Source organism: Lynx rufus, unplaced genomic scaffold, assembly GCF_022079265.1.
Source record: "Lynx rufus isolate CCGP_SWC_20201006 ecotype Redwood Valley unplaced genomic scaffold, mLynRuf1.p SCAF_8, whole genome shotgun sequence".
NCBI lineage: Eukaryota > Metazoa > Chordata > Mammalia > Carnivora > Felidae > Lynx > Lynx rufus.
The window spans coordinates 20,942,539-20,955,982 of NW_025814896.1; the positions used below are offsets into that span (position 1 = coordinate 20,942,539).

Sequence of the window (13,444 nt, forward strand, 5' to 3'; positions counted from 1 at the left end):
CAGGTTGAGGCCACAACTCTTCTACCCAGCACCATTCAACGCCTCTGGGGATGGATGCCGCCTTGCAGACCACAAATATCCCATCTGCTTGACCTCCAGAAAATATATAAAGTGCTTAGCGCATGACAAAAAATAAGTGATTGTCTTGGAGGGCCGTGAGTGATGGTAAGGTGCACCCTGGGAAGAAAGGAAGGAGTAAGGAGATGAGGCAAAGAGAAACCAACTGCCCAGCCAAGGTGGGAGATAGAGCTGAGATCCCAAGGACGCCAGAGCTCTGGCAGGGCTGAGGTCTGCAGCCACAGAGCTCCGGTCAGTGGGACAGAGAAGGCGTGACCCCAGGAAGTGGCCCTTCAGAACACAGCCCTGATGGTCAGACGCTGCCCCATCCCGGGGTAAGGTTGCTATGAGGTTCCGGCAAATAGAGGTTTTCCTTTATTTTTTTAATTTTCAGAATAAACCCGGGGTGTGATCTGGTACAGGCATACATGAAAATTAGAACAATCATCTGATTTACAAACGCGTGGTTTGCCAATTGTGGAGAAGGACACCGAGCAGGCCAGCCAGACATTACAAACTGTGGGGCCTCATACTTGGCTGGGAAGAAAATGGCACGACCGGGAGAGTGATATTGCTAGAATAACCATAACACTGGGGCGCCTGGGCGGCTCGGCTGGTTAGGTGTCTGACTCTTGCTCTCAGCTCAGGTCATGATCTCACAGTTCATGGGTTCGAGCCCCACATCAGGCTCCACGCTGACAGCGTGGGCCTGCTTTGGATTCTCTCTCCCTCTCTCCCCCTGTCCCCTGAGCTCGCTCACTCTCTCTCTCTCTCTCTCTGTCACAGACACACACGTGCGCGCACACACACACGTAAATAAACTTAAAAAGATGTTAATCACTAACATCCACTGAGAGTTTATAGACTCTGTGCTAAGCACCTATATGCAGAATCTCACTTATTCCTCCCAACAACCTGGTGAGGAAGGTGCTATTCGTATCCCCGCTTTACTGGGACGACCTGAGACCCAGTAGGGGCCTGGCCCATGTGGTCTGGGCCACCCTGAGGCCAGCCCTCAGCCCAAGAGAAGACCCGTGTGTCTAAAGGGCCCAGCCACACACCCAAAGGAGCTCCAGCCAGGGTGGGCCATGCCCTGGGACAGCTTAGCTTTGATTTCATACTGCCGTGTTCGGTCTCACTACCTAACTCTATCTTTTAGCGCTGGGCTGAGCAGGGACCCAGTGAACAGGAAAAGGCATAAGGCAGAGGGTGGGGCTCAGGAACCCGGTGGGGGAAGCCCAGTAACCACACCTGGGCCACCAGGTCAGGCCTGAGGGGCACTGAGGGGTCTTGCTGGTGAACCGCAGCTGGTCAGCTCAAGATTCTGAGACTCCTGAGTGCTTACGACCAGCATGGACCCCAAGCCCAGGCCAGGGCCCAGCCATCAGCAAGGGTTGCGGGGGGGGGGGTGGCGGCATCCGGGCTTCCCAGGCCCTGCTCTTGTTTCCAGTTTAGAGCCTCAGAAGCAGGCCCTCCCCAGTACTAGGCTGCATCGTCCTACGAAAGCCTATGGAGAGAGGTCAAGGTTTCTAATCGCTGACACTCGAGCCAAAAGGATGAATGGGGCCAATCAGGCAGATCTGAGAGAGCAGGTTCACTGTTCTAGCTCTCCAAGGTCTAGTAAAGATGTGGCACGGAGGTCTGTGTCGACTGGATGGATGAATGATGGCACCAGCCACCCCTGGAGGAGGGGGAAATCATGAGCTCAGGATGGACACCGGGAGCTCGAAGTAGAGGAGGAACTTGGACACAGAACGGGCGGACAGCAGGGCTCCTGACTCCCAGCCCCAGCTGAAAGTGGCCAGATTCTCAAAAAAGATTCTCTGAAAGTGGCCAGATCCCCGCTCTGCTGACGCTCCATATTCCAGAGCCAACTCTGGCCCCAAAGCTGTCTGGAGGAGGTTCAAGGCCCCAACTGCATAAGCTTAACCTCCACCAGGTGCTGGCCCACTTCGGCCACGGCTGGTCTTGGTTCCGGTGCTGACGCCCCCCCCGCCCCAGCCCAAACCCGCCGGGCCCATCTGCTCACCAGTGTGGCACCCTGGGCATCTATCCAGTCAAGGTCCTGGCCCGCTGCGATCATACAGTGGATGTCCGCAATCATCTGCTGCTCAGGGGCTGCCCGCATCTCGTTGATTTTCTCTTGGGTGATGCCTGCACGGGGAGGGGGAGGGCACTGAGTCAGCACCCCGGGCCTAGGCCCCGGGCGGGGAGGGGTGGCGGGGCAGAAGGGCGAGGCACGGCTCCTGCCCCCCGAGGTCTGCCGGGCAAGGGAGAAGACAGACATGCCCACGGGTCATTGTCTCCCAGGCCCAGTGAACACGCACACCGTGCACTGGCCCAAAGATCAAGGGCCATGCCTGCCTGGAGCCCAGGAGGCACTTAAATAGGATTGGTTACTGCAACATATTCCGTCTCTCTACACCAGAAATCCCTACATCCACCTGCCTGCCTGCAACCGCTCAGTCGGCTGGCCCTGTCTTATCCTGCAGGTCTGCCCGGGGTCACCTCCCTTGCTGACGCCCCCCCTGCCTCGACCACCTGTCTGACCAGGGTCTCTCTGTTAGTTCTCTTCGTCTCTCCCATGGCTGTGTCTGTAGCACGAGGGCTCAATGCTTAATGAATTTCTGTTACGGGCATGAATGAATTAGCGACCATGTAACTTCTGAATGGCAAGTTGAATAAACTGGAGTGGAAGGACCTGGACAAACATTCGATAGCCTGAATCTCCGACTAAAAGTCTAAGCGTTACTGACAGTTACTTCATGGTGTGTAAAAGGGCGAAAGTGACGTGTCCTACAGAAATGTCCCTCAAATCAAACGTTCTTGGGCAGCACTGAGGGGAGGTCTATAAACTCGAAAGGAGGGGAAAAAAATCACACGTTTATTATCACCAACCATGAAATGAAATACAGTTATTTCCTTCCACCGGGGACGTGGGGAAAATCCACAGAATTAGCAGGTGCCCATGACTGTCACCAACAGAAAACTGCAGGTATTTTCTTACTGTTTCGTGAATTAACGAAGTTTCTACGTAACACATTTAAAAATGTTTTGGTAGCCATGTTTTAACATGACTGATCTCCGCTATGATGCCGGGAATTTGAGAACCGCATTTTTTTATTTTTTTTAATTTTTTTTTTTCAACGTTTATTTATTTTTGGGACAGAGAGAGACAGAGCATGAACGGGGGAGGGGCAGAGAGAGAGGGAGACACAGAATCGGAAACAGGCTCCAGGCTCCGAGCCATCAGCCCAGAGCCTGACGCGGGGCTCGAACTCACGGACCGCGAGATCGTGACCTGGCTGAAGTCGGACGCTTAACCGACTGCGCCACCCAGGCGCCCCGAGAACCGCATTTAAAAGCACTATTCCTGAAGAGGTGCCCCTGGATTCACCAGACTGATACAAAAGTGAAGGACCCCTGCAGCAGAGGAATAGGGAGAGCCCGGGCCAGCGACCACATCGGTGGCTACTGCCCCAACCCGGAAGGAGACTCAACGGCAGGGTCCCGGCCGGACCTCAGACTGCAGTCAAGGGTCTGGATTTGAGACTTCTTTGCAAGGAGGCCTTCAGAAATATGCGTGCGGGGTGGTGGGGGCGGGCAGGTCTCTGATTGCCACATTTGTTTCCTCTCTGCGGCTCATTTGTGAGCTGAGAACAGCCCACATCTTGTTTATCCCGGCCCCTGGCAGCCAGCGTGGTGCCTGGCACAGAGCGGGCACCCGCGAATGTTCTTGACTCTCGATTATGTTTCCAAAGGGGAATATATCTTTATTGTGAGTGTTTATTGAATTGAATTGTCACAGCTGACGAAGAGGAGACGAGGCCAGCTGAGGCCGCCCGCGCGTGTGGGTGACGTGATGAGAACAGTGCCTCCCTCCTGCACAGCACGTTTTCCAGGGGCCTTTTGTGGCCTCGTCCTGTTAGTCACCCGGATAACAACCACGACGAGGACCCGTCCTACTTCCTGAGCGCGGAGCATGAGGCGGGCCTGCAGCCAGCTAACGCGTTCACCTGCGCCCACGTTACGCGTGGTACCCCGCCCTTACCCTGGTACGCCATGCACGTCTCGATGACATCCAGGGTGGGCTCATCCTCACAGAGGTCGTAGGGCATGTTTCCATCCGAGTTGACGGCGAGCAAGTCGGCCCCACTGCAGAAAAAGAGTGAGCGTGAGGGCCCGGGAGGGGTGGCTAGGGTTGGTCTGGCTGCCTCGCCCCCGCCGCCCCCAGCCTCTCCCCCGCAACCCCACTGGGCACCCCAGCACCCACTACCCCTCCGCCTCGCTGGAGCACCCCAGCCAGGACGGTAGCTTCAGGATCCCCGGGGGCCTCTGACGGGAGCTCCCAGGAAAGCTGTCCCAAGCAGACCACCCCCAGCTTGCTGCTCTGTTGGGCCAGCAGACAGGCGCTTGAGGACAGATGTCAAAGTCTTCCTTGGTGACGACAGTACAAATAACACTAACGGCACAAATTATCACACATCTGCTTAGAGCCAGGCTTGATCTAAGCCCTATACACACATCGTCTGAGTGACTCTTCGTGCTAGTCCTTTTGAGTTGTTATTGCGGACCCATCTCACTCAAGGGGAAACAGTCACTTGTCCAAGGTCACCCAGCAAGCATGCGGGAGGGTCAAGGTTCAAACCCCGGCTCTATTTCAGTCCTTGTCCACCGGCTCCCCCTGACCTTCTCCCAAGTCCTGGCCCGAAAGGCTGACAGGACAGGGGCAGGACAGAGCCCTGGGGCTCTCTGGCAGAATCTGGTTTTTGGCCCAGTGGTTCCCACACGCGATCTTGAGATGCCCTGCAGAATTATCCGGGGAATCACCGAAATACATTGCAGCTTCCTGGGCTCCGCTCCAGACCTCCTGAAACAGTCTCTGGGGGTGCGGCTTTGGATTATGTATTCTGAACCCACGCCCCACATGATTCTGGTACAGATCAGCGCTGGGGACCCACTGTACTCGGCTGGCACTCCCTTTTCCTCTGGGCACCATCACTCATCAGGCTGTGGCCACTCGATGTTCCCCGCGGCTCAGTCAGATGTGCGATAATTTGAAATTGAAAGCTGTCTTTTCTGTGTGTCTACAGAACCTGAGCGGACTGGAAAGCCTTCCAGGGCAGGAAAGGACCCTCAGAACAGCATAGAGAGAAATGGCCATATTCCTAGGAAAAACACTGCCACATGGTGCCCCTCAAAGCAGGTTCTGTCCTGAAGAAAAGCATGTAAATAACATTTGAGAGGCAGGGCCAAGGAAGCAAGTATGCTTTTTTTTTTTTTTTTAATAGCAAAAGAAACCAAAAATGGCAACGAAACCCAAAGAGAGTAGAGGAGATGAATGTAAACTCATGGACCCACAGAGACAGAAAAAAAAAGAGATTTACAAAAAGAGAATGCTACCCTGATACAAAGCCAGACCAAGACCCTCCAGGAAATGGAAACTACAGACCCATATCCCTTGTGAACACGGATGCAAAAATCCTTAACAAAATACTAGCAACCCCCACTCAGCAGCCTATTAAAAGGATTCACACCAAGACTGATCGGGATTATTCCTGCAATGCAAGAAAGGTGAGTTTTTATGTCGTGTGTTAATATTTTGGGGGGAAACCGCAGGGAGAGACAGATTGAAAAGAGACAAGAGCAGGTGGGGGAGAGGGGAAAGTGGGTGATGGGCAGGGAGGAGAGCACTTGTTGGGATGAGCACTGGGTGTTGTATGGAAACCCATGTGACAATAAATTATATTAAAAAGAGAGAGAGAGAGAGAGACAAGAGTGGGAAAGGAACACAGAGGTGGAGGGAGGAAGGGAACTGGGAGCCAGAGGAAGAGAGAGAGAAACAGAGACAGAGGTGAAGGGAGGGCACGGGGAGAAAGACAGACACACGAGGCACCACAAGAGACAGAGAAAATGGCACCGCAGGAGGAAAAGGAGAGACGGAGCGGGGAGTGGGGGGAAGGGGTGGAAAGCAGAAACTAAACAAATAGAAAACCACCAAAGGCAGAGGGGAGGCTGTCCCTGGGGAAGAGAGGGTCACGTACTACTGAACGAGGATCTTCACCAGGTTGATGTGACCGCAGGTGGCCGCGGCATGCAGGGGCGTCCACAGCTCGTTGTCCTTGGCATTCACGTTGGCACCATGGGAAAGGAGCAGCTTGACAATTTCCTCAAAGTTGTCGATGCAGCACTGCGGGGGGTGAGGGGGGACACAGGGTCAGCTTCAGCGGGGCCCCGGCCCTTGAGGGGTTCCCCTCGAGAGGCCACAAGAAGTACAGTGCAGCCAAACTGTCTGCATTTGAATCAAGTTGCATTACTCACACACTGTGTGACGTTGGGCAAGCCACATAGCCTCTCTGAGCCTCGGTTTCCCCACGAGTAAGTTAAAAACATTCAAGATAAAAATATAAGTGAAATATAAAAAATCCAAGGGGCAGAGAGAAAATACTTTGTGAGTGGTGGAAACGAAACAAAATTTTGAATGAGGCTTCAAAATCTTGTTCTTTTTTAAGCCCCAAGTAACCAAGCCTCCCCTCCCTCCCCCCCCCCGCAAAGAACCCTCCTCCACATCAGGGCTCTGGGGACCCTGACAGAGTCCCTGAAAGGACACAGCCATATTTATGCTCTGGCCTGTCCACATTTAGGTCAGCCCTGGGGACAGGGAAGGCTCAGGAACCCGTAGCCCCCCAGGGAGACAAAGACCTCTGACAGCCACCGGAGCCCCCAAACTCCAGGGACAGAGAGTGAACGATTCCAAGGAGACAGGGGGGCCTCAAGCCAGGGCCCTGAGAGGACAGAGGCGAGGACAGAGGAGGAAGAAGACAGGGAGTCACTCTATAGACCGGGATGGAGAAGCCAGCCCGGGACAAAGCAGGCATCTGTGCTCAGTGCTGCCCCATCCAGGGAAGGGCTTGGTCCCCGTGCAATGGGAGACGTGGCAGAGTTATACTCAGAGGAGCGACATAATCAGACTTGTTTTTTTAAAAAAAAAAAAATCCTTCCTCTGGGTGCATGTGGAGAACAGACTGCATGTGAGCACTTTTTGAGGAGGAGAGGGACAGGGAGAAGCTCTGGCAAAATCATCCAGTTAGGAGACAATGGTGGCTGGGCCAACAGGACTATCTGTGGACATGGGGAGAAGTGACTGGATGCCAGCAGAAGGATCAGGGGCACTTTGGGGAGCCCATGGCCCTACGTGGCGATGGGGCTGGGGATAGGGTGGTACCATGGCCCCGCACCCCATCCCCGGCAGAGCCAGGGTTCAGTGCCAGAAGGACGTGTGGGAAAAGAGCAACCGTTTGTGCGGATAATGCCAGAGATCTCTTTCCAGCCTGTCTAGAGTTGGCTGGGTCTGAGGGCAGCTCTCCAGACAAGTGGGGCAGAGGTGTGACCCCAGAGGGGTGTGCCTCAGGTGGTGGAGAGAACCATGCAGTGGCACAGCACGGCCAGCAGAGGGAGCCAAAGGCACCGGAGGGAGGCAGTGGGGACCTACAAGGGGCCCCTGTCACTGGGAGCTGGGTCTGGGGAGTTCCCGTCCACAGCAGGAGCAGGTCAGCCCCTGGTGTCAGGGGACAGCCGGGCCAGAGAACCCGCCCTTAGGGCTACAGAAAACGTGAGGACGGGATAGCGGAGGAGCTCAGGTTCAAAGGGGAGGGGACTGCGCACCCAGAATTGCAGCCTTACGAGAGGGATGCCCAGGGACTGGACCAGCCTGCACCTCCGAGGCTCGGCCAGACGAAGGGCTGGGTTTGGGGTGCACGCTGGGGCGGTAGGTGGTGGGGTGGGCAGGCCTCCTCCCCTACATTCCCCAAGGTGGGAAATGGCACCTGCGGTTGGATGACTCCTCCCGCCCCCTCACTGCCCACATCCAATCTCTCATGGGGTGTGGATGCCGCCTTCTAAATCACTGCCCCCAGCCCCACTGCCCTGATGCGGCTTCATCATCTCTCCCTGCCTCCCCGTCGCCCCCCTTCCCACACCCTCAACCCACAGAGCTCCTCCTCGTCAATCCATGAGTCCCAGTTTACAAGCCCCGAAGGTTCCCTGTTGCCAAGGGGAGGAGAGCCACACGCCTTTACCAGGCGTGCGAAGGCGCTTCCAGCCTGTGTTGGATGCAGCCGCAGTGACACAGCAATGACAGCCGGGCAGTGGCAATAACAGCCTGTCACGTTATCAAATAACCCTGGCTGGTGCTTTCTGAGGTGCCGCTAGGGCCACCTCGCTAACTTTTGGCCACAGACGACCTCATTCAATCCTCAGAGCAATATTCCGAGTGCCGCACAGCCCCGCGAGGCTAGCGTCCTGCACAGTGCAGATGCACAGGACATCCCATCACCCTAGAAAATTCTACTAGACAGTGCCGGCCCTGAGCCTCGGTTTCCTGGGCTATAAAATGGGAACCATAATATTTCAAAGGGCTGTTGAGAGGATCAACTACACTTCACATAAGTGGCTCTGCACAGAAGCCAACGAGGTGACAAATTTCAGTAACGATAATGCCGTCTAATATTTACGCAGCGTCAGGAGACGCTTGAAGGGCTGTCATGCGTATTCGTTTAATCCTCGCAACGGCCCAGTGAGGTGGGTACTTACTATTTTACGGATGAGGAAAGTGAGGCACAGAGAGCTTACGTAACTTGCCCAAGATCACACAGCTAGAATTAGTGGGTGAATGAAGCCCTGCGGAGCGGAAGAGAAGCCAAAAGGACAGATAAGAAGCCACTGGGCTGATGGCTGGGGGTGGGGCTTGCCCCTGGGGCTCATGGGTAGGGCAGCGGCCAGTCTCCGTCCATCCCTTCCGGCCCTCGTGAGCTCATGGAGACGCTCTCGGGGAGAGAGCTTGGGGTTCAGGCAGCCTGGGCTCCCACCTGCCAGACTGTGTGCAAGTCCACCTGCTCAGAAACTTGGGCCAGGGCACCGGGAGACTTCCGTGTGTTCAAGTCAGCACGCACATATCGAGCACTGACTGTATACCAGCACGGGGAAAGATGGTAGGACGTACCAAGGGGCAGGAGACACGGGCTCTGTCTGGATAGAGGGAGGCCAGCATCGAATGGCTAAAATGGCTACCGGAGCAGGTGCTCAGAAGAAAAGGACACTATACGATAGCACAGCTCTCAGGCTCTTGCCGCACACGGGGGCTAACTAGGGCACACCCCCACACGCCATGGGAAACGTGGTGGGAGGAGCCAGTGTGTGGAAGGAACAGAAAAGCCATGCGGCTGGAGCCCGGAGAGGCAGGGAGCATGGAGCACTAGTCAGGGGCCAGGCCTCGAGGCACCATGTGGGAGGACACCAAGGGTGCTTTGAGTAACATCAGACTTTTGGCCCGAGCGTCCCTGAGGCCACCGCGGGAAGAACGAAACACGGCAGGGCAACTGAATGCCGGGGACCAGCTAGGAGGCTCTGGCAGCACCCAGCTGAGTGATGACAGCGAGAACAGCCCCTCTCGGGCCAAGGGGGGGCTGGCCCATCGCGCCGCCCCGGAAAGGATGTGGGCCACGAGGGCACCTGGTTCACGGCCACGGACCACGGCTGTGCGACCCCAGGCGGCTCACGTGGCCTCCCTGTCAATCACCCTTCCCACCAGGGTGGACGGAGGCCTCGGTGGGTGCGAACAAACGTGCTTCGTAAACCTCAAGCTCAGAACAGACTTGCTTTGTTTGCCGAGCCCTTCGCTGGGCAGAGAGGACGCGGTGACAAAGGCTCCCTGTGCCGGGAGGCTGTGCGTGTGCCGCACGCACGTGTGCCCAGGGGCTCCGTGGGCGTGTCGGTGACAGACACGCGCATCTCCCAAGTAGACAAGAGCCTTTCAGACGAGACAGCTGAGGCTGCCCTTCCTCCCCTCCGCCCCGGGGGTTCTGGGCAGGAAAAGGCCGGGAGATGGCGTGACCGTTCAGCTGGGGTGCAGGGATCTAGGGACCCCAGGTCCAAGGACCTGGCCTTACCTGGTGCAGGGCTGTGAGTCCATCCTCATTGCACAGATCAGGGCTGACCTTGTTCTTCAGGAAATAGCGCACTGCAACGGAGGGCAGAGGAGTGAGCAGGTGTGCGGGGGGCCCAGGTAAGACCCACCGCGCCCAGGTCCTGATGCGAACGTCCTGGGCACAGGAGGCAAGTGTGAACAGCTCTCCGCCATACAGATGAGGAGCTGCTGTGGGGAAACTAGGGGGGATCTGGGAAGGGCAGGGACACGGCCGCTGCTTCTGCAGGACGGATACCGGCTCAGCACCCCCGGGAGGGGGGGGGGAGCAGGGGAAGAGACGAGGTCTCAGGTGCAGAGGGGATGGACGCGGCCCCTCAGCTCTACCCTCACCAGGCCCAGTTCCTAGAACCACAGGCCTGTGGCCTCCCTGGCCCGAGGGTGAACTGAGGTCCACAGGAGGGGGGAGTCTGAGGCCTCTGCCCAGCCTTCTGGCAAGCGGCGACGTCTCCAGCAGGGCAGGAGTCTGGGGGGGGGATATGGTCTCAGTCTCTGGGGCAGCCTGTCCACTATGGAGCCAGCAGCCGCATCTGGCTATTACAGCCTTTTAAACTTACACTCATAAGGATTCAAAAGTCACGTCCTTGGTCACTCTGGCCACATTTCAAGTGCTCAAAAGCCACACGTGGCTATCGTATTAGAAAGTGCCGAAATAGAACGTTTCCATCCCCACAGAAAGTTCTACTGGACAGTGCCGCTTTGGGGCACTATAAATGGAAATGAGCCCCATCGCCAACTATCAAAAGCCTTCCGTAGCTCCCCAGTGCTCTGGGAACAAAGTCCAAAACCCCTCCTAAGACATACGGTGTTCGCATGATGGGCTCCCTCCTGCAGGCCTCCATCTTGCACAGCCCAGGGGGCACCGTTCATACCGCCATCTATAAGACCGGCACCCCCTGGAGCAGTGCGCAACTTGCTCAGCGGTACATGGTGCTCCTACCTACCTACCTCTCCAGTCTCATTCCTTAAACTCCAAACACCTTCCACAATGGTCTCTCATCAGTTACAGGGTCACCTTGCATCCTCTGGTCTCTGAGCTTCTGCATAGCCTGTTCCCACTGCCTGGAAGACTCACTCATCCATCCACGCGTCCCTTCGTTCATCCACCCATCCGCTATCCATCCATCCGGCTTCATTCATACATCTGCCCCTAACACGCACGCCCACACACACACACACACACACACACACACACACACACACAATCTGCCTCACTCCTCAACCTTCAGGTCTCAGCTCAAACTCCCCAGACGAGGCACTCCCCTGTTAACATACACCCACAGCTCCTCTGAATCTAGTTTATAGCCTTTCACAACCGAAATTACATAACTATCTGGGTCATTAGGGGCTTTGGGTCTGTCTGCCGTAGGACACTAAGCCCCAAAAGGGCAGGACGGTGACCTGGCACTTACTGTTCCTTCCCCGAGGCCTGGCACACGGGCAAGTCCTCAGCCACTCTTCCTGGACCGTGGCCTAATCGGCAGCCCCCTAGCTCAGCCCAAGGACACAGCCTCTCCGGCTCTGAGCAAATCAGACCACCCTGCAGTGGTGACCCCCACAGCCTCGGGGCAGGTAAGAGTTATGGCAAGATCGCTGATCACCGAGGCCCAGCCTACTGATCCAGGGGCGAGTGGAGAGCCCGTGGGGCTGGCTGGTGGCCTTTGGGAGAGTAGAAGTGGCCATTGTGCCCCTGTACAGGTGGGATTCTGGGAAGGTTCTGCTTATACGAGGCAAGCCATCAAATCCCGCGGGGAGCAGGACTCCCTGTCCAGAAGACACTCTTGGAGACAGAAATGAAACACCAGCTGCCAAAAACCGCGTCCGTGTGCAGGAATTATTGGGAACCCAAGATGAGGAATCACTCCCATGGCAGGCAGTTATTTTCAGCCCAAGAGGTACGAAGCATCACCCCCATCTCCACGGAGCCCTTCGCATGTATGAGCCACGGTGTCCTTGGAAGTGTGCTCTGCCCCAGCTGGGAGCCTGGCTCTGGGCACAGCTCACTGGAGCAAAGAGCCCACGGCACGCGCCCAGGGCGCCACCGGGCTTTCCTGCCTCCGGTTCAGCAAGAAAAAGGATTCTTACATCCACAGTGCCTCCTTACTGAGCTCTTCCTGTGCCCCCAGGTCCGTGCAGAACCACCTTCCTTCATGGGGCTCCTGTCTGCAACGATTCCCCTCGGGGAGAAGAAGAGACAAAGGGTCATAGTCACAGGAGACCAAGCAGAGGAAAGCAGGTCTTCCGACTCCGAGGCCCTGACTGTTGACCACGGGGCTGCTCCCCTCTGCCCTTGAGGCCAGTGGGAACCAGCACTAACAGAGTGATCCACACACAGGACGGAAGAAACACTGCAGGTCCTGGGGGCACAGTCAGGTCTTTCAGAACCGTGTTAACTGCGAACTTGCACCTCTCACTTCCTGTTTAAACCCTCTCATGGCTCCCCACGGCTCTTAGAATGAAGTTCAAAATCCTTTCGTGGCCTTCACCGGGGTGGGCACACGGGCCAAATCTGGCAGGCAGCCTGTTTCTGTAAATCAGGTTGTTTATGGGAACAAGAAACATTTCATTTATCTACATATCGCCAATGACTGCTTTCATCCTGAAACAGCACAGTTGAGTCGCAGAGCAGAGAATGTATGGACCACACAGTCTAAAATATTTACTCTCTGGCCCTTTATAGAAAATGTTTGCTGGGCTTCAAGGTCCTGCATGGTGGGGTCCCGCCTACAGGGCTACCACCTTGCACAATTCCCAGGCTGCATTCCTCTCATCACGGTCTATGGGAATGGCTTCCTCTGGAGTTGTGCAGTGTGCAGCTTGCTCAGCTGCACCCAGCAGTCCTGTCTCCCTACCCCTCCAGGCTCATCTCCCGAAAGCTACTACCACCATTTATTTTTTTTAATGTTTATTTATTTTTGAGAGAGAGAGAGACAGAGGGTGAGCAGGGCAGGTGCAGAGAGAGAAGGAGACACAGAACCGGAAGCAGGCTCCAGGCTCCGAGCTGTCAGCACAGAGCCCAACGCGGGGCTAGAACTCACGGGACGTGAGATCATGACCTGAGCCCAAGTCGGACGCTCAACCGACTGAGCCACCCAGGCGCCCCTTATTTTTAAAACACAAGTAAAAAACAACCACTAAGCTCCCGCCTGGTCCCACCAGGCGCCGGGCGCTGGGGATGAAACCGTCAACATCTCGCATTTCTCAAAAGCTCCTGGCCTGGCTGTAAAAGACAGAAGCATCTCTCTCGAGGGAGCTCCAAGCCTCTGCTGGCTCAAGGACCGCAATGAGGGGGTCCCCACCGCCCCCCATGCAAGCAAGGTCCCCCTGAGGTGGCAAGGAGGTGGCTCCCACCCTCCTCTCCTGTATTCCTGCTCCTGGCACCCACCCTGTCGCTCCGCCCACACC

At 56.2% G+C, this 13,444-nt stretch overlaps 1 protein-coding gene across 3 annotated transcripts in view; it reads right to left on the reverse strand.

Annotated features, from left to right (window-relative positions):
* Positions 1–13,444, reverse strand: part of PPP1R16B (protein phosphatase 1 regulatory subunit 16B) — a 101,346-nt gene that overhangs the window by 15,087 nt on the left and 72,815 nt on the right. For all 3 annotated transcript variants that reach the window (XM_047068001.1, XM_047067999.1, XM_047068000.1), the window contains 4 exons: positions 10,005–10,075; positions 6,102–6,247; positions 4,109–4,212; positions 2,087–2,211 (listed from right to left, as the gene is read on the reverse strand). In XM_047068001.1, coding sequence (XP_046923957.1) covers positions 2,087–2,211; positions 4,109–4,212; positions 6,102–6,247; positions 10,005–10,075 — 446 coding nt within the window. The remainder of the gene's footprint in view (positions 1–2,086; positions 2,212–4,108; positions 4,213–6,101; positions 6,248–10,004; positions 10,076–13,444) is intronic.